The 20,359-nt window shown below is 41.5% G+C and overlaps 1 protein-coding gene across 7 annotated transcripts in view; it reads right to left on the bottom strand.

Annotated features, from left to right (window-relative positions):
- LOC115347096 (S-adenosyl-L-methionine-dependent tRNA 4-demethylwyosine synthase TYW1-like) overlaps window positions 1–20,359 on the bottom strand; it is a 119,395-nt gene that overhangs the window by 81,118 nt on the left and 17,918 nt on the right. For all 7 annotated transcript variants that reach the window (XM_030028063.2, XM_030028061.2, XM_030028062.2 and 4 more), the window contains one exon: window positions 10,067–10,193. In XM_030028063.2, the coding sequence (XP_029883923.1) occupies window positions 10,067–10,193 (127 nt within the window). The remainder of the gene's footprint in view (window positions 1–10,066; window positions 10,194–20,359) is intronic.

Genomic DNA, 20,359 nt, shown 5'->3' with positions numbered 1-20,359 from the left:
AGCCACATGCAATACTGGGGACACCTTTATCTAGGACTGGATGAGACCCAGAAGACCTTGTGGCAACTTCTAACTGACACTTGTCAGAGGCACAGCCAAGTATGCACAACTGCGTTCAGCTGCATCACATCACCTCTCCCATCCTGGGTCTGTCCTGCCTATTTCTTCAGCATTTCTTCACAAACAGGCTTGTCCAGCAAGGTCTAATCTCAACTGAGACCTCCCTGTGCTGCTAAAATTTATGTCCTTACAGGATTTCTTGACGAGCGTTGAAGAGGGTGCTGCATTCCTCCTCCCTGTAATACAGCTGTCCAAGCCAGACTCTTTGCTGATGTCAACCAGCACAGCCCTAGCCTTATTTTTTTCCATTTTTCAGAATCCAGCAACAGCATTCATGTAAGATTATTCTCTCACAGATCACTTGTCAGTAGAAGTAATATGGCTGCTTCAAAATGGGTTTTAGATTAAAATTAAATTGGAAATAGGACATGCTTGCCCAGATCTGCTACTGAGTTGTTTGAGGGAAGAGAGGAAGCAGCTAAACTGAGCAAGGTGCCAAGCTCTAGAGCCCAAAGCTGCAGCATTTTCTCTTAAGTGACTTAAATCAACTTCCACCATGTGGAGCGCCCACAGCTTCCTTTAAAGGCCAAGAAAATTGTACACGTTCAACATCAAAACAGAGCCTTACAAACTTCAGCCAGCTTTAGTGATGAGAAGGGGCTTACTCATCTTGTTTGCTGCTGCCAGGAGTCACAGCTATGGTTACAGGAAGAAACAGCATATACTTGCAGAACGTCTTAAAACCACTGTATGAAGCTGTTGAACTCTGGTCTTCACCACATAGGTAACTCTGGTATAAAGTGTGGTTACCCTGCTAAGCCATCACAGTGAACACTGTCCATGCCATGCTTTTTCAGACTTGGAAATCAGATAATATATCAGTGATGAAGGCTGAACACTTTTTACACATCTGCTCTAGGTGAGCAGAGTCTTTCTACCTCTGTAAAGCCTGTTTCTTCAAGCACTTGCTCTACTGCTCGCTAGTAACACAGGCAGCAAACCAGTTCAGGCTAAAAGAAAGTACAAAGGGTTAAGCAGGAACCAAGCAGTGCTAAGTTTCAAACCAAACGTGAGAAAATGTGTTTAAGAACCAGGGGTCTTCTCCGTTCTGTTTCCACATCACAGCTTCTGCTGAACCCTTTTGAAAGCTCAGGCTAGCTCATCTCGGCTTTGCCACAACTTCACTGCGGCTCTGCCAAGGCAAATGGTGGTTAAATCAAATCTTCCTGATGGCCCAGAAGTCTGCGCCTACGTATGCCAGGACTCACTGAACACATTCACTATTTTGCTTTTAAGGCATATTACTTGTGAGCAATAACTCTAACTGAGTATGGATACACCACCTTCCAAACAATACAGCGTACTGTCTTGATGGGACTCTGCTCACAGTCCATATGTATCTTCAGATACTAAGGCTCAACAATACCAATCCATTTATTATTTCTACAGCCTCAAATTGAAAGGATTCCTTAAATTGTAAGCAGGCTCATAGTAATCAGCTCAACTCCTGACTAAAGGCACAAGAACATCTAATCTGAAGTCTGTGTATTAGTTGATGCTGCTCTAGATGATAAATTTTGAATGACCTAGAAGCCTGCCAAACTCCACTGAAATTGTCACTTTTTACTATATTAAGATATGAATTAAGCTTTTAAACAAGCTTTTGGGTAAAGTGAGCGTTATCAGGCAATAACACTAGGCTGATAAACATTTGGTGACTGCTCGCCCTGATAATCCAACTGGATTTTAATTGACCACAGACAGACTTTTAATCAAAGAGATGGCAGCATCACAGATGGTGACTGCTCCATTGTCTGGGGCAAAACTGTTCTGTGACCATTTAAAACTACATTGCAGCATTTCAACTCCACCATGTAAATAATAGTTTTAAAGGTCCATTCTCTGAAATTCAAAGAAATCATCAAGGGAGCCTACTGAGCTCTCAGCCACTGAGACAGGACACTGCTATCTATATACCTATGTCACATTCTAGGATATCAAGGTATTCTGGTTGTGGTTTTGCTAATTCCCCAGTGCCGTACACACAACAAGACTTTCTAAGCTCCTGAATGTGCATGAATTATGTGTATATGTGAGCAATTAAGTTATTTTAATCTTGAAAGCAGAACAGATATGATAAACCAAATTTCTACAACTGTCCATATCACAAGCAGTGTCATGATATCTGCAGTCTAACAAAAATGCATCTGTAGGACAGCTATACTGAACGGCTTTCAAAGATCGCCGACTATCCCAACATGGCAAAATGTCCGTAAGAAGAGCCAAAGACACCTTCCAGCTCAGATTTCTATACCACCAAAAGCTTGCTTCAACAGCAGACTTTGAAATAGATCAGTGGTTGAAAAATCCCCAGACGGTACAAGACTTGGCCATCCTTCTCTAAGAGTGCAGTCACTGTAAGCTTGGTAGAAGCCAATCTGATGTCACATTGTGCTTCACGAACTCAAATGACTTTCAGAAGGCTTTTCTTCTGAGAAGTGTAATACACAGCTGACAAATCAGTGTGGTTCTATCAAGCAATCTCCTTAAATAAAAGCCCTCTGGTTTGAAGCAATGATTATCCGTTAAAGCTAAAACTCAGTGCAGAAAGAGGAACTTCACACTAGAAGAATGTTTACAGGGAAAAAAGTTTCCAATTTCCTGCTGTTTTGCAAGACTGCAGTTTAAAGGGGCCAGAGCTGAAGGTCAGCAACACAGCAGTAATCCCATCACCACCACTTTACCATTTTGGAAGTTGTAGCACAATTGCTGCACTTGAGCCATGGCCCAAAAGACAATGTTCAGACCAAAGCTAGAAAATGAACAAAAATAAAAAACGAAGAAATGCCATTGGTGAAAGGAACCTGTTCAAATTGTAACAGTATTTTGTACAAATACAGAAAGTGGCAGCATCTGGGCAATGGAATTTTTCAGATTGCCCAAGCACGATAGGAGAAACCTCCAGTTTCATTCCTAGCACTGCTCAATCTTCAAGAAACCCTTGCCAAGCCCATCAAGATCTACTTTAGGGTTCTCGTTTTTTGAAAAAGAAGAAAGTGTTCTTCAGAAGTACAGAAGGCTTGTGATTTGTGGAAGGACTTGCTTCCATGAACTCAAAGCAGAAGTGAGGACATGAGAAAGGATTACAGGACTGTACCTTGTATGCAAAAAAATACTGTCATTCCAAAATGGATGGGTTTCAGTAGAGCTGCTGAAATACTGCTTCAGATCCTTCTTATCATACTCAAAACAAAGAATATCTTGAACATTTTTAACACATAGTAAAAGCCTGCTAAGGTTAGTGAAAGAAATACAGCTGCTTCAGCAGGCAAACCAAGCCTAACCTAGTACCAAGAAAATGAGACTGGCAAAGTTCAAGGGTGGGAATGCCAGTAGCTATAATAAATTCCAGTCTCAAGAGCTGATCATAAAAGAGCTAAAAAATTCTTAAAATCTGGCTTTTCACTTAAACCCAGATGTCCATTTTAATCCAAAAGCACCTTTTCCTTTGCAGCACAGAACTGCATGAGCAGTAGGAATATAAAACCTCCAATATTCAAACACATAATTTCTTGTCAAACTATGCCTTTGACAAAAACAGCCAGAGACCACTGATGTTTTCACCTACGTCAACTAATACTGAAGATAAAACCAGAAGAAAAACCTTCTGTATCTGGCACCTTTGACAAAGAGCAACGTGGTAAGCCAGACCATTTGCTGAGCTGTTACAAAATGTTTGCCATGAACACACCGTGTTGGTGACCTCCACTAGGAGCAACCACAGCAAAGCATGTCTTCCAGAAGTGAGGTCGTGGGCATCAACAACATGGCGGCCCATCCCATTTTAATCCATCTCCCAAATCAACTGCAAGTTCTTGAGACCTCCTCTCACCCAAAGCGAGATAGAGAAAGGATGTCCACCCCTCAGCCCAAGTAGTTTCACCAACTTCTGTGTTGGCTTTGCCATCGCAAGAGGAGAACAGCTGCTCCCCTACTCCCAAAAAGGGATTCTGGGGGCTTGGCAAACAAATATCCATCACCATCCACCAGAACAATCCTAAGAAAACAGAACTAACCAGGCATTCCAGAAGTCACCTTCCAACTGCTCTCAGACACTGCATTCAAGATAAAGACCTGTAATATAAAAGCCCCTCAAATGTTCTGAATAGCAAAAGAATCCCCACACCTCTGTCTGGGAGGTTGAGAAGACACAGGCTCCACTGAGGAGGAAAGCAGATCCAATTCATTCTCCAGCTGCAAAACAGGCAGAGCAAAAGAAAACATGATGGGACTCTTGAACAGGCTGTCCCACAGAAGAGCCGGTTTCCCCATAAACACATGAGCTGCACTGCCTCAGCTTCCCTGCTGGGGCCAGAGCAACAGCTCCATTGCCAGGACCCTGGCCGCTCCTCCTCTCACACTCACCTGCGCTCCCACAGAGGACCTTTGGGTCCCTCCAGTGCCTTCTGTAGCCCTGCCTTGTATCTCCAGCTCCCCTCACATCTTCTACCTATTTTGGCTGGCCTGTTGGCTCGGCAGGAGACAGCAAATGCATACCTAGCCTAAAATCTCATCCTTACCAAGTAGCAGTAACCAGCTGGCCAAACAGAATGGGTCATAACTCAGAGGTCATGACGTTCAGGGAGGAAGAAAAGAGCCTCAGTGTATCTTCTTTATTCATAGTAAAATTCAAGAAATCTGCAGGAACTTAATGTCTTCAAGAACTGTACATCAGTACCAACTTTGGCTGAAAAGTTTTAAGTAGAAGGCGGCAGCCAGCCTGCACAACTCTCCTCCTCAAGTACCCAGAACAAATACATAAAGAGTCAGAGACAGAACTACAAGTTGCTACAGACAAGATCTTTTTCTTGTTTGTGTTTTATTGAGTCGCTCTTTTTCAGTCATTCTGGGCCCATTTCTTTCTCCACATTTCCATTTGTATAAGCTGTCCCCTTGCTTGGGGAGAGTGTCATGTTTTTGTGAAAGGACAGCAAATTTTAATCCTTGCCTGAACGTATCTTATATTTTGTTCCAGCTTAATAGACTTACTTTCAAAGACCAATACTCTTCAAGGCCCTTCCAACCCCCCCCCCCCCCAAAAAAAAGCATGCACTTCAAATATAAATGCATTTATGCTTATTTTCCTCTATTATGCATGGGGTAAGTGTACCAGCTCCAGTAACTACACAAGGAAAGAATCAGGCCTGCAAAAGCAAGCTTTTACCATCTACTCTGCTCCTGATAAGCTGCTACATCTGTGCCAGCAAATGAGTATTGCAGTCAGCTCACCACCACCAGCTCTTGGCAGCTTCCACACTATGGGACTTCAGCATCTTCTGCTTCCTGGATTCTTCCTCTTTAACTGTGTATTTGCTGTTTATTTACATAGACATTTTCTAAGGAGCTGCAAGAAAGTTTACCAGGCTTAACTTTGCCTGGTTTTGGTCATTGCATTTATTCTGCTTACTAAGAATAATTTGCTATTTTGCAAGCTAATTTTTAATCTTCCCATGGCCAGTATTTGAATTCTGTGGTACATTTCAGAGACTGCACCAGTGTTACTAATCCCTGACCCAGCTGCGAGCTGCTAGTGCCACCTGGAGTTTAATAGCTGTACATGAAGCACATCAAATCCCAAAGATGCATGCAAAAATTTTAGCATACAGCCTGCAAAAATATACATCCAGCAGCACCAATCTCTGTGCAACATCTTTGCACAGTGGATCTCATTCCCAAAATCTGGACACTCAAAAAGCTCAGCACAGTGAGCCAAGCTAAGATGGCCAGAAGAGCTCAGAGCTGCAGACAATGGAAACCTCAGTCCAAGAATGGACAGCAAAAGCCACCAAGTACTTTTAAAAACCTAATCTCAAATAAGGTTGATAAGCACTTGAAAAGCCCAGTCTTCATTTTTTTTCTGAAGTCAGCCTCTTGATTGCCAATACACACTGAAAAACATAGATCAAATTATATCTTTATATCCACCATGAAGTCAAAGCATGAAAATAAGTGGTCACTGAAGCAGCCCATACTATTTCAGATACAAGCTGTCTCCTAATACCACTTGCCTTTGGATACAAGTAAAATAGAGGTATCCTGAACACCCTGGTGCTAAATTGTAGGCTTACTTAACCAGTAAAGACAAAATGATCCAACTCTACTGCAGCAAAACTGTACCTGTGGTAGCAGAGACACAACAGAATAATTTATACAGTGTCAGTGGGGTTAGTCTTTGGGTGTCATTAATCCATTCCCATTGTGTTGCCTACCATGAAAAGCAGTTTTATTTAGTAGTGCTACAGTAGAAAACAACAAAGCAAAGAGCGTGTCGGAAATACAGGGTATGAGCAGCTTAAGAAATCCAGGTCCTTGGAATCTCCTAAGCAAACAATCAGCTCTTCAGGATTTTGAGTTTGTCTTTTCCTCTGTTTTATTCCTCCACATTTAAGAGAAGCACATCAAAGAGGACCTGAAGCACTGCTAAATACAACCATAACTTGATAGGGATGATGAAACTGGCTGTCACTGGGTGACATCATGTTTGACCTCCAAATATTTCAAGAAGTCAACTGCAGTAAAACCATGATACCCCAAACTGCCAGCCTTTGCTTTCATATTCGGTGTGACAATTTCTTTGGCTTTCAGTCCAGCCATCACTGTCAATAAAACATTTGGCAAATCAAAGAGTGGTTAAGACTAACAATGGTTAGCAACCCAAACAGAGCACAGGTCTTTGCACTATTGCTGTACTGATTTTACAGCAGCAGGAAAATGATAGTCAGTATTTTGTATTCGTAAAATAAGCACAGCTGATACAGGGGACACTGAAGGAACCACCATGGATTCACAATGGGTTTTTTTACAGTCACCTTTCCCATTAAAACAGCAGCTTGAGACTCCCTCAAAAGCTAGAGAAGGATTTAACTGTACTTCCTGAAAAATCGGGAGCTCTGGAAAGGCAAACTTCACCATATACAAAATCCTCCTGGTACCCAGGCCAAGCAAAAAACCTTTCAGCCCAGCAGGGATTGTTTCAAGAATCTACAAGGAACTGCAGAAAGCAAACGCAAACATGTTAGGCTGTGTCTACTAATCACCACAGGAAACATCAATATGAAAAGTTTGCTTCTATTTTCAGTTTATTTCTACCTAAACAGGTGAAATTACTAAAGCATTAACACAGCAAAATGGTACCACTGCAAACAGAACACAGCCAAATACTTCAACTGTCAGCCTCTCTCCCACAATATTTGTCACTTGGAGGCACTAAATAGTTTGCACTGTATTTGTATTTTATGCAAGACTGAACACTGATGGAAAGGGAATCAGCGTTTTGTCACCACACAAGATTGGCTATGACTTTAAAAAGCAACTATTACAGAGCATCTTTTATAAAGTTATTTGCAGCCAGGCAACTACAAGGGCTAACACCTATACAACCAAATAAGTGAGGCTATATTTAGCTGAAATTCAACACCAGTGCCCAAATAAAACCATTGTTTAAGCAATATTCAGTTTGCCTATGGTAAAGTAAATTTGTCTGAAGGTGAATCAAAATAAAAAGAGTGAACATTACAATAGTCTGAAGAGATGCTATTCAAAGGCAAACTTCTGTTATGCAACTACAATTTAAAGTAACAGCTTTCTCCTGAATCACTAGTACTGGTTCTTCCTTCTCCTGAGCTAATTATGCCCTCAGGGATAATCTTGAAAAGACACTAAACCTATACCCAAAGCAACCAGTTGTTGCTAAATTAGATTATCTTTTGACTACATTGCACTTGTTATTTTGGGGGGAATGGTGCTGAGGGAAGGAGAGAGTTGTTTCATTTTTATAACCACATAAGCCTGTCTTGATGTGTTACTTGCACAAAAAAACCCAACATTATATGACATGTGAAAAAAGAAAGGCAGCTTCTCTTCACTATTGAGTGACCATTAAAGAATTAGGTGAGCAGCAGAGGAAAGGAGAGGAGGGTTGTGCCAGCGAGAAGCAGTTGTAAACTGTCAGGATACAGACACAATAGTTTTAAGTCTTTGGAACTGCAGATTTATGTAAGTAGATGTTACCAGTTGATCCAAAGCTGGCACTATCCTGAATGCCAAAGGAAGGGAGAAATACATACCTACTTATATGGATAAAAAATCCCTGCCCCTGGAACATCGCAAGGAAGTCCAAGTTCTCTGTGGAGCTTGCCTTTGTGTCAAAAAAATTATGGTAGAAAGATGGCCTTCCCTCCAGCACTGTTTTCATTTTCCAAATGACCACTTTTTATATACCATTAGAAAAGCACAGTTTCATTCACTCCCCAAAACTTAAGAAATACAGACTGGGTCAGAAAGTGAGCCAGTGTGAAACACTCCTGTGGCTACCACAGCACAACACGGAACCAGCAGAGCCCTGCACTACAGAAAAGACAGGGCAGTGTGCTAAAAACCACCCACTACTCCCCTCTCAGAAGTCAGTACCACAAGCAGTCTCCACAGCCCATCTAGGGTTCCTGTGTCCCAAAGCAAAAACTGAGATGTCTGGGGGACTTGGTACACCCTTCCATGGAGTGAGTAGCCCCTTTAACCTCTCAAAACAGGGGACTTGCAGCAGACAAGCATGCTTACCTCCCTGCTGTCCATTTCTAGACAGCCATGTCTCCAGCAGCCCACTCCCACAGGCCTGCTAGCCAAATCCACCTGTCCCCTAAACTTCATTGCAGCCAGATAGAACAATTAGACTTCTGGATCACACACAGACAGTAGTAACTAATTAAATGAATAAATAAAAATAAAAGGCTGTAGCAGTGCTTCAGCTGCTTTGCAGCATGCTGCAGTGTAACTGCCACCACATTACAGCCTTCAGCATTTAAGCTGAAAAGATGTATTGAACCAGCCTCCTACAATCCAGCAGCAGCACCACTATGGACATGAAGAGAAGGCAAAGTCACTGCCACTCCTTGCTAAGCCTTTGCTTTATTCCTTCAGACTATGAATTTAAAGACTGGCTTTTTACTTTATAACTGTGCTAAGGTTAATGAAAAAAACCAATGACCAAACATGTCAGATACTTGATGGGCAGAATGCAAAACCAGTCACCTACAAAAGCTCAGACCGAAGAACAGTTGAGATCCTGGATAGCAAAGGCTGAGATCCCACAGCTGCTGGATTCACACAGGACATGGTTAAAACTTCAGAGTCCAGCTCTTTAGCAAGGTGCCTCCACTGCAATAACCAGAAGTGCATTCTCAGAAGCATCAGGAGAGATACTATTATTTAGCAAGCAAGAAAACTGAGCATTCTCTCATCCTAAGAGATGAAAGAAATTAGACTAAACTCCCTTTAGTCTCCAACTGAGCAGCATAGGAAAGCTCACACCATCCTTCTGGCTCTGTCACTCAGAACTGAGGCTTCTGAACCACAGGGCTGTCAGTCTGGCTCTTCTCATGCTTGTCCTTTGTTTTAAAAAAGGCGTTAAGTTCATTAAAACTGTTCTCTACAGCTCATAGGAGCTCTACTGATCTAATCATCTAGTGGATTGTTAGAGTTAGTTTGAACTACTTCCATTTCTGGAAACAAAGTTTCAGCAACAAAATCAGAGTTTGAAACTGAAATAAAAGCAGGGGACTAAGATGGAAAACAGAGATGCAAAGCTGATCTTTAAATATTCTTTGAGAAACCTACACTCTAGGAGCTAGGGGCATGTGGGACTATCATCTTCTCTCTCAAGCTGCCTTAGGAGATACATTAAACCCTGTGAACTCTGATACACTCTCCACACATTACAGCATGCATCATGCTGAGATGCATCACCCAGCTTTAGATTCTTCCCCTGCAAACAATTAGGTACAAACAGCCCCTGCCTCATCTCTGCCCTGCCTTTGGTTAGAGCCTAGCATGACTGACGGTCCAGAGCAATATTTTTAACAAAGAACACCATCTTCCACTTGCTCTATTAGAAGTTTACCACCAAGACCTCAAAGCCTGGTCCCACCATCTGGTCTTTGCAGATCCTCACCTTGTTTTGTGAGCGCTTCTCTCAGAGCCGGGGTTATCATCTCCCTCTTTTCACCTTCCTCCTTCCTCCCAGCATTCTTGTGAGTCAAGCTCGTTCCAGTATCTCCTTCCTCAAGCTCACGTTCTCTCTGTTTAAAGACAATGAATTACAGTCATTTAGATTCAAGCACCATGTTTTAAACACTGTGGCACAGTTCAGCCACAAACCTGCTAAACTTAAAACTGACACAGGTGCCCACACATGAATTCTTGCATTCATGTAGTCCTGCATTTTATCCCATCAGACTCTGACCCTTCAGTAATTTAGGACAGTAAATTTGAAAAGAAAAAACCCACAACACACTGTATTTGTTCTAACACAGCAATAAAATTCTCTAGGAGATTTTAAGAAACAAGGCGTTTGAATCTCATCTGAAGAGTGATATGGACTCCAGGATTTAAGCCCAAGTGTTTCATGATCGCACAATAACCTCATCTCTCTGCTGAATGCAAACTGGAGGGAACAAACCATTTTGTGCCTGACACACAATTGCCTGGAGTGACAAGCAGCTATTGTCCCAATTATTTGGGACAGGTCAGGGAAGAAAGCCACATCACTACAATGACTTAGCCCAGGAGTTTACCGAGTAGAAGTTGTGCTCTCCACAAGTCACCTAAGGCAGCAGCCATGTGCACCACCAAAATTCAGTGATCACCAAAGGCCCTGCAAGAAAAGGCTGCTCCCCCCTGCCCCACAGTCAACTCCAGACACACGAACTCCAACATCCCACCCAAGTTTGGCTTCCAGCAGACCCTGGTTTATAGACACAGTTAAGCCCTTGGAGCTTACTTAAAACCAAATACAGGAGTATCATGTATTAGCATAAAGTTACAAGCAGAAGAAGCAAACCCTAGCATGCAACAAATCATGAATCCCCTGCTGTATAAGTGTCACTTCTGAGACTTTACAGGTATTTATTGTTTCATGTCTGCACAAAGAAGCATGAAAGTGTAAATAATTACTTTGATATTTCATGCAACTTGTAATCTGTCAGTCCTTTATGGCTTTTTTGAAATATTAAAGGAGCTGTGGATAAACAACACACAAAAACCAACAGAGGACATTTTGTTTTCACAAAACTGAGGCTATTTCACATCCAAGCCTCTTTTGTGCCAAAGACATCAAGAAGCTCATACAAATGCTCCCAGTTTGAGTCTACCCACCAACTGTTAGCATCACTAAGGAAACCAGTGCTCTTGACTTGCCAAACCATGTTTTTCACAAACAGGAAAGTAATCTAGCTGTTCCTAGACACACAGACAGATTTCTTTTGTACCTGAGCAAAACTTCAGAAAATAAAAGGTGTCTCAGAAGAAAAATAAAATAAAATAAAAAATTTTAAAAAACCCAACAACAAAAAAACCAAACCAAAAACCAAAACACACACAGACTCAGAGCTTCAAGGACAAAACAGAGTCAATAATAAGCACTTGAGACATGAATAAGAAAGGAAAACATTTAGGGACAGAGGTTGTTACCTTTCCTACTCATTTTGAATAAAACTTCACTCACACTTTCAGGGAGGTTGTGCAGGAAGGTATTATCTAATGACCAGTAACACAACATGGTCCTTACTGAAGGAGAAAGCTGTTTCCATTTTCTACTTCCTTTCACTCAGTTTGCTGAGTTTTTAGGCAGGATTTCACTGGTTTCTACAACACATCAAAACTTCCCTGAAAGGCTAGCTCTATTAAGTACTTGTCATTTGTTGGGTTTAAAAACTCTTTTCTTGAGACTTCATTTATCAGCATGATGCTTCAACAGTAAAATATTCATATTACTGGAAAAGCCTCATGCATAAGGAAGGAAGGAGATAAAATCTTCATCTTTTAACTATCAAGTCTTAAATAAAGAGCTTCTCCTCCCTCAAGCTATCATTTAACCCAGAACTAGGCCCAGCCATCCACTTAAAAAGGAAAGGCACTATCTTAGCACAGATTTGTTAGCTACTCAAAGCAAAATGCTACGCAGGATTTAGAAGTGGACACGTTCTGGCTTGTCTGCTCTACAATCTCATGCCAGGTTAATTCTCCCAGAAGAACTAAATATGCATTATGGAGCACATAATAATATTAAAAATGCAGCGATTGACTTAAGTATAAATGAAACATCCCATCCAAGACAGCCTTCAGATACAGAAAAAGTCTTTCTGAATTTAAAGGTTTTGCTTTTCTACCTGCCTGTTACTGCGATATCTGAGAAAAGCACTTAAACATAAGAACAAGTAAAATTGCCTTACTGGCAGGGCAGAAACACATTTCAATAATCATTTTTCCCCTCACAGAGATGATAATATTTTTCCCCCCCTCATCCTGATATGAAAGCCTGTAAACAAAATAATCATTTGTTTTTCTTTGAATTGCAATACCTGACTTGTTCGGTTTGGCAAGTGGCTGACTTCAGATATTTCTTGCAGGAAATGAATTCGCAGCCCTGGGAGTTTTACTTATTTGCTTAATAAACCTGTCATATCTATTATTTAGGGTTTGAGTGGAGAGAACAAAGTTAACTTCGCACAGAGCAAACTTCTCAAGTTCTGGTGATTTAGCAGAAAGCCCTGTAGTAAATCCAAGGCAAATTACTGTCTTTCCATAACAAATCAAGCAAGCAGTGACAAAAGCCAGCTTTTCATGCCCTTGAAATACTTCACTGCCGAAAAACTGAAGAGTCATCCTCTGGTCTGTGTTCACAAATGAGAGAACCCACAGATGAGAAAACCTAGGGATACACTCCAATTCCTTGGTACCTCAAGGCTCAGCACAGCTCCTGCTGCAGCCTGCTGGAGGCTTTTTTTTTTTTTGCTACTGCCACTGAAGCTGACCAGAATAAAAGCAATTGAGCCTCAGGTGTAAGGACTGATGATCACCTCCTCTACAGGTGAAGGCAAAAAAAAAAGAAAAAAAAACCAAAAAAAACCTCTTCCCTTTTACCACCATACAGGCAGAGGCAGCACATACTTTATGGACAGGCAGAAGCCCATTTTTGATGGGTCAAGAGCAGAAGGTATCTGACACAGGACATAGACACAAGCAAGGACCTCAGCATTTCCTGCCAAAGTAGAGGTGCAGCTGCCCCTCTGACAAATCACAGTTCAAGTGTTTCAAATTATTTCCTGCAAATATGCCTATGAAACTCATCCACAGCCACATCCAAATATGACCAACAGGACACTGCCACTTCTACTCCTCTTTGGAGTGCTCTCTCCAGGATGTCAAAGGTGCCTGATACCTCCCTATGTTTTTGATTTTATTACATCAAACACTCTTCAAACTAACATGGCAGGGGTGAGAAAAATACAGGAAGAGACCTAAACTCCATGCAAAGAAGTACTCCCTAAATTAACTTAATTTAGCATTTTTAGCCTCATGGCTCTATTTATTGATGTGCCATGGCTAAAAAAAAAACAAGTTCCCTGAGAAGTTTTTACTCCTGGAAGGAAAATGACACTCAGAAATATCCCAATTTTGACTAAACTTCTTTCCTACTTAACCTCCCAGTGGTCAAACAAGAGGGAACCCCTGGCCCTATCATGATTTACAGCCTCATCCATCATAAGGCTCCAGGATCTTTTAACAAATGAAAGGCACAAACGTTAAGAAAACAGTAATACATCAGGAGCTGGAGCCAGGACTAACAGAACCAGCGCTAAAGGAAAACGTTGGCAAGGCTATCAGGAAAAGCCTGCAGCAAGAAATTTTAGTAAAACTTTCCCAGGGGAGTCGTTAAATGAAGTATTAAAGTTCATGAATTACATGAAGAGTTAAAGTTCACACCAAGCAAAGCTCTGGAAGCAATACTCTAGCAGCAAGAGGACAGCTAGAAAAGCTGACAACTTTCCCCCCTCATTCAGGCTTATCTGTCAGTGGCATGATAGACAAGAACCACGTGAGGGGTTTCTGAAAGTTGATTAGACATTAGGCTCCCCACAGGAACAGCACTCATTTCCTTACAAAGCAGCCTTCCTGCAAGACTAAAACACATGGAAAAAGAACAGGACAGGGAGCAGACTTCCACAAAGATACTCTTAAACACAACAGAAGAGGAGCAGAAGACTGCTAGTGTACTGTGGGGACCCTCCTGCTCCAGGTACAAAGCTCCGGCTGTCACAACCCGACCGTGACAAACGGAGACAGAACTGCAATTTGCTCAGTCCATGGATGAAACACGCTGCCAATCTCACTGCGACATGGGATACTCTAACTGCTGTCAGTCACCAATAAAAATGGCTTTGAGCATTTAAAAGTGAGCACAAAAATGAATACTGGAAACTTGGATTGAGTAATCGGTGAACCAGCAAACACCCCAAAAGCAAGAAAATCTTATTAAAAATAGCTACTAGAGTCTACATAATCACAGGCTACATACCCACTCCATACATCATTGCTCAGTTAAGCACAAAAGCCTGAACTGAAGCAAAAAGCAGACAAGGGTTGAAAGCATGACAGCTGAGAGATGAGGAACTTGGCAATCCATTAACTTGCCATGACTGAAATAGGAGGTGGCTTGATCAAAAGCAAAAATCTTTTTTCAACATGTGTCCCTAAAATAGGAAAAGCCCCTGAGAAGTTCTGACTGATACCAACAAAAAAAACCAAAACACAACAAAAAAACACACACAACAAAAAAAAAAACCAAAAAACAAAAAACAAAAAACACCACGCCAAACCAAACCCAATCCACCAAAATAAACCACCAAAACACAGAAGCAACTTTTTTTTTTCTCCTGGAATAGAAACCTTTGTGAATTTTCAATAATGAGCTAGAAGGAAGTCTCCATCCACATCTACCTTACTATGCTGTAGAATAACAGAAGGTCCCTCCCTGAGGCAGCAGGTACTAGCTGCTATCCAAAGAAAGGATGCTACTGAAACAGACCTGCAGCTCAGCCCCCACAGAGGGAATCTTGCATCCTTTTTTGTTTGAAAAGTCAATGATGAGATTTTTGGACATACAGAACAGTGTTTTAAAACCCAAACTCATGCAGACAAGTAATGACAGAAGACTTATGCTGCTACCCAACTGAATCGGTCTGAAAGGGCACTGTACATCATCTGTGAAATGCAGAAGGATAAATATCCCACCAACACCCATTTTCTTGTAGGTTGAACATTGGCCAGAATCATCAAGGACAAAAAATTCCCAGATCATAACTCTAAAAAAAAAAAAAAAAAAAAAAAAAAAAAAAAAAAAAAATCTATCTGCAGGGCTACAGAGGGGTTAAGATTGCTTCACTGAGCTATAACATCACTGCTCTGCTGTAGGGAAGGTTTTTACAAGGTGTCATTAAACCACAACTCCATTTCACATACTGTTGCGTGATTCTGTCGACATTTGTTTGATTTGGGAAACTTGCTTGGACACACCAGAAAGAAGACTGATTTTCAAAGGAAACAAAAGAATCAAAACTAAAAAGGCATCTGTCTCCACCCAAAAGTGACTAGCTTGTATTTGAAAATTGGGCTATATAGTCACATTTTTATTCCTTTCTTCTGTGCTACAATAATCACAACTAAAATCCAGGTAACATGATTTAACAAACAAGAGTCCTGAAATGCCCAGCCTAAAACCAGCAAGATCTTCCACTTCAGTCTATTCTGCTTTCTCACACACAGAGCACGCAGCACACATCCTTTCACAACATCTTGCCATATCTTGCAGATTTTTTTTTTTTTTTAAATGGCTCTGTAAAAGACTTCTCCACTCCATCACTTCTTTCTTTTCCTTGCAGTTTAGGACTAAAAGGGCATTTCATTTCACCACCAATCTTTCAAGTGGTCAAAACACCACACACATATTTAAAAAAAGAAAGTGTGATGAATTTTGATTCTGCAATCATCTGTTATGTTTGAAGAAGCCTCCAGCCAATCTGAGCTAATACCAGCTAGAGGTGTATTTCCTAGTAGCAATATCTGTTGTGGAAAATCCAGCCCTTGTAAGCAATGAAGCTGGCTGGACTGCAGATTGCTATTTTATATTAGAAACCCTGAATGCCTTCCACAGGAAGGAGGGCATCCAGTCCACACTAGCACACTGACATAAGTCAGACACCAGTGAGCAGCAGCCAGTTCTCATAACTGCCTTAGCTTTCACTGGTCTTCAGAATTCTTGCAATGCAGGAAAGCATCTAACCATAAAATGTTAATAGAGGTTATGAAACACTAGGAAAAGTGTCAGGCAGAGGGACACTTTTCCTAGGACCGTAAGAGTCCCAAGCACAACTCCCCACTTGGGTTAGTCTTCCCAGGAAGACCATTTTGTCAAAGACTACATGCAAGCTCATAATCAGCTGAAGTCAGTGCTAACTGGAGAGCAGCATGGGGAAGTCCCTATTTGCACTTTCTCCACCTGTCTCCTCCCTGAGTGAGAGCTGCATACAAGTCTTCCAAGCATCCAAATTAACAGTTTTGGTCTGTAGCCCATTCAATGATATGCATCAACCAGCTTTTCAGAATTATTGGATGAGAAGCCACGAGATTATCATAAGAATACATTATTAAAGTCAAAAGGAAATTGCCTGGTTTCTACCATAATCAATCTTCATTGACTGTAAGATAATGTAAACTAGTCAATTAGGAAAACAGACCAAGACAGATATCCAGGAGCCCTGCAGAGCATCCCTCAAGACCCAAAGCCCCACCTTCCAAAATTACAGGCCAAAGAAGAGTCAGAAACGACTTGGTGCTTTATCCTCTCAAGAGGGACACAGCACAGTTCCATGCACACAACCACGCAAGCTGCTCTTCCAGCAAAGCCTTGTGCTTCACACCTGGGTCTCTTCTGCACACTTGTTCATAGTAGATGACATGTAACAGCACTCCTCTTTTAAAGACTACCAACCTGTTGTTGTTTCAGTAGTGCTGATCATCACAGGGACCCAGCCCAAATGAGCTGGGTCAGAATGACCACACACACAGGGATCACTTGCTAGCACAGATACAGACCCAGACTGCCTTGCTGTGAACCACTAGCACAGAAGCTCCAGCCATGCCAGTGGCAAAAAGGAAGATCATTTCCTCATGCAAAAGCTTAACTGCACTATTACAAGAAAAATCCACAGCATGGTTCGGCACATGTGTAAGTACTCTGTGTAACACAAAAATAGTTTAATGCCACATTATAATGTCCAGCTCCATCTGCAGAGCTGGATAATGCTACTTCCGTTCTCTTATGCCATGCTTCTCTATTGAGAAAGCTTTTAGGAGAGGCTCCATCTCGTCTGCATATCCACACCACCTAGCAAAATGCAATCCTCATCTCATACCAAGCCTCTGCAACCAAGAGCAAAAGAGGGATGTTAGAATACCAGCTCTGACATGAACATGGAAAGGTAGATACTTTGCCTGCTTTGGCAGCCCAAGTATCAGCAAAGGAAGTAAAATCGTTGCTCATCTCATAACAGGAAAGAAAAAGCAGCTCTCACTGTCCATAATTAGTGCTGCCCTTCACACAGAGGGGCAGGACACTGAACAAGACAAGGATGTATGCTTTTGCAGTTGAGAACCACTCACAAACTATGCTGATGACTGGGCAGTCACAGCAAATAAGCATGTTTGATGGGAGACTACGTGTGGACAGGCCTACTGCCAGCTGCACTGCTGAATGACCAATCTGCAGGGTTTGTCTAGCAGAACATGGACACATTTACTGTACCTCGCAATACCTTATTCAAACAACATATTTATTTGGCAACAGATGCTGTGCTCCCACAGGACATCCTTGTGCTACTCTCTCCTTGGATACAGCAATGACATCAACGGGCCAATTCCTGCATGCTTCTCCCAGTGATTACCATCAGCAGATAATTACTCTCTGCATTGATTTGTGGACTTCTGTGAACTGTGTTATTTGGCTGGCAAGAACCTTAAAAAAATGCACAGGAAAAAAAACACCTGAGAAAAGCAGCACAAAGTTCATGAAAAATGGTAAGCAGATGGGCTGGAGTGCTGCAGGCTAAGCCCTGATCATCTCCAACAACAGATGTAGTCAAGAAAAGGCTGCAAATAAAGAGGAAGCCTAGCTCTCAGGGGGACTTCAGACTTCCAGAATTTTTTATAACTCTCAGCTCTGCTTCACTACCCATTTACTAAGTTACAACAGACTAAAGAACAGCAAGGGATATGGGATCTACCACCCAGGGCAAACAAAGAGGTTTCATTCATAGATCTCAAAGCCCTTTACAAAGGCTCGTCAAGGAAGCCAGTATCATTATCACATGTCAAAGACAGAACGTCCAGCCAGAGGTTACCTTTAAAGTAATTTTTTCTTTTTTTTTTTTCCTCCTCTTTTTCATTGGGCATTCCCAAGTCTTACATAGAAAAGGCACACCTCAACATCTCTTATAATGTTGTTTATGAATTGTAATTCTTTTCAATAGTCAGGGTTTAGAGATGAAAGATTTGAACACAGGAAAGGGGAAGGGTGAAGTGTCCCTGTGACAAATCCAGATTTTAATGCTAGAAGTAGTCCCCAAGCAGTTAAATGATATTTCTTAAAGCTTACTTTAAAATGTAGGATCACACTGAATTCTAAGCCAGAGCAGCAGAGGTCAAAATCTAGCCCAGAGACCGAGCTGTTGCAGATAAGAGCACATTTTTCCTATAGGAATCTTTCACCCATTATAAGTTAGAGAAAGTTTTTGGAGAGCTCTAAATGTGCATATCACTTTTAGCTGTTTCTAAATCTGACAGTGAAGTACCCCCGCCTTATTCAATTCAGTTAAAATATGGCTAACAATTCTTGCATACTCTAAAAAGTTTCTGCCTGCAACACAAAGTTGCGTACAACGCTTTGTCTGTAAGCCTTATACATTAAATACCTTAACACTCACTGCTCCATTTTCAAATAAAACTCCAGCCAACTTCATGAAAAGTTTCTTCACCCAGCGTCAGCAAGGTTTTGTCTTCCATAGTAGTCATACGCTCACAAAGGGCTCTTAAGAAACATTGCAAGTGGTGTGATTTACAATCCCAGTAATGGTAAATGGCTGACATAGGATGACTTTTTAGGGAAGAGTGCCAAAGGGGATGAGGAAACCTCCCCTGTGGCAAACGGACATAGAAGTAAACTGAAACTTCTTGAACATGCTCTCTGGGACATATTTTGTTTCCTATAAACACAGTCTCAGTTTTGCTCTCTCACACACACCCCTCCTCTGTATTTACATTGCAAATGTGACTACTAGCATCATTAAACTTTGTTTTAGAAAACAAGAACATTAATCTCAAAATTGTGTCAACAAAATATGCCCATTTGATTACTTCCCAACCCATCCAAAAAAAAATTAGGATATTATTATTACTATTACTCATGCCTGCAGTTTATAAATATGAAGGTTAATAAAGCCATTTCATTCCCTGGGAACAAGTCTAGATTGATCTGTCTTTCTAGTTTATCACAAACTCCCAGCTGTGGGAGATAATCTACATTAAGAAATGGCATCCCTATGATTAATAGCAGTCTTGCAGGCCACAAACATACCCATTAGATTTCACATTTTATCTGATAAATACATTTCAGTGGAGTAACTTTGGAGGACAGGGAAAGCATGCCACAATTGTAAAACTTAAAAGTTCACTTAGTTATTAAATCCACTAAGAACCACCACTGCTTTCTGCTGCTGCATAAAAGCAATTTGGAGAACAGGCCCAGGTTCTCAGCCTAAAACCCAGCAGCTGGAAGGGTAGTAAATGCAGAGATAAACCCAGACCTTAACCCACCTAGCTGTGCATCATCCAGCCACACCTGGCACCACAGCCTTGGATCATCAGGCACCTGAGAGAAGCCGCCTCAGAGCTGACAGCCTCAGACCTCCCCAGCCCTCCTTCAGGCCATGGTCATATTACGCACTGTTGGACTTTCATGCCTAGCAATTCCCTTCATGAAAGCATAGGCATTATCTGTACTGACATAAAGGTTTGATTCCAGTTCAGGACCCTAATAAGCATCACCTGCAACTTTATCACCCACAGCAAATTCCAAAAATTTAATTACTCAGAAAACAAAGGGCTGGATTTTAGGAGCTACAAAGTAGTCATCACCACATAGTATGAGATTTGGTAAACAAAGTGTGGAATTTACCTTTGTATCAGCCATCATTTTATGTATTTGAATGATTTCCTGTTGCCACCCAGCCTTGTGCCAATTTTTGCACTCAGATTCAGTGTGGAGAAGGCACCATCACCTTGAACTGTGTACCTTTACCCTCAGAAGCTCTTTAAAAATCCATCTTGAATCCAAGGGAGAGTATGTAATAGC

This window comes from Aquila chrysaetos, chromosome 10 (genome assembly GCF_900496995.4).
Source record: "Aquila chrysaetos chrysaetos chromosome 10, bAquChr1.4, whole genome shotgun sequence".
In the NCBI taxonomy this organism is placed as follows: Eukaryota; Metazoa; Chordata; class Aves; order Accipitriformes; family Accipitridae; genus Aquila; species Aquila chrysaetos.
The sequence above is the reverse complement of the archived record's forward strand: the minus strand, read 5'-3'. Positions and strand labels throughout refer to the sequence as shown.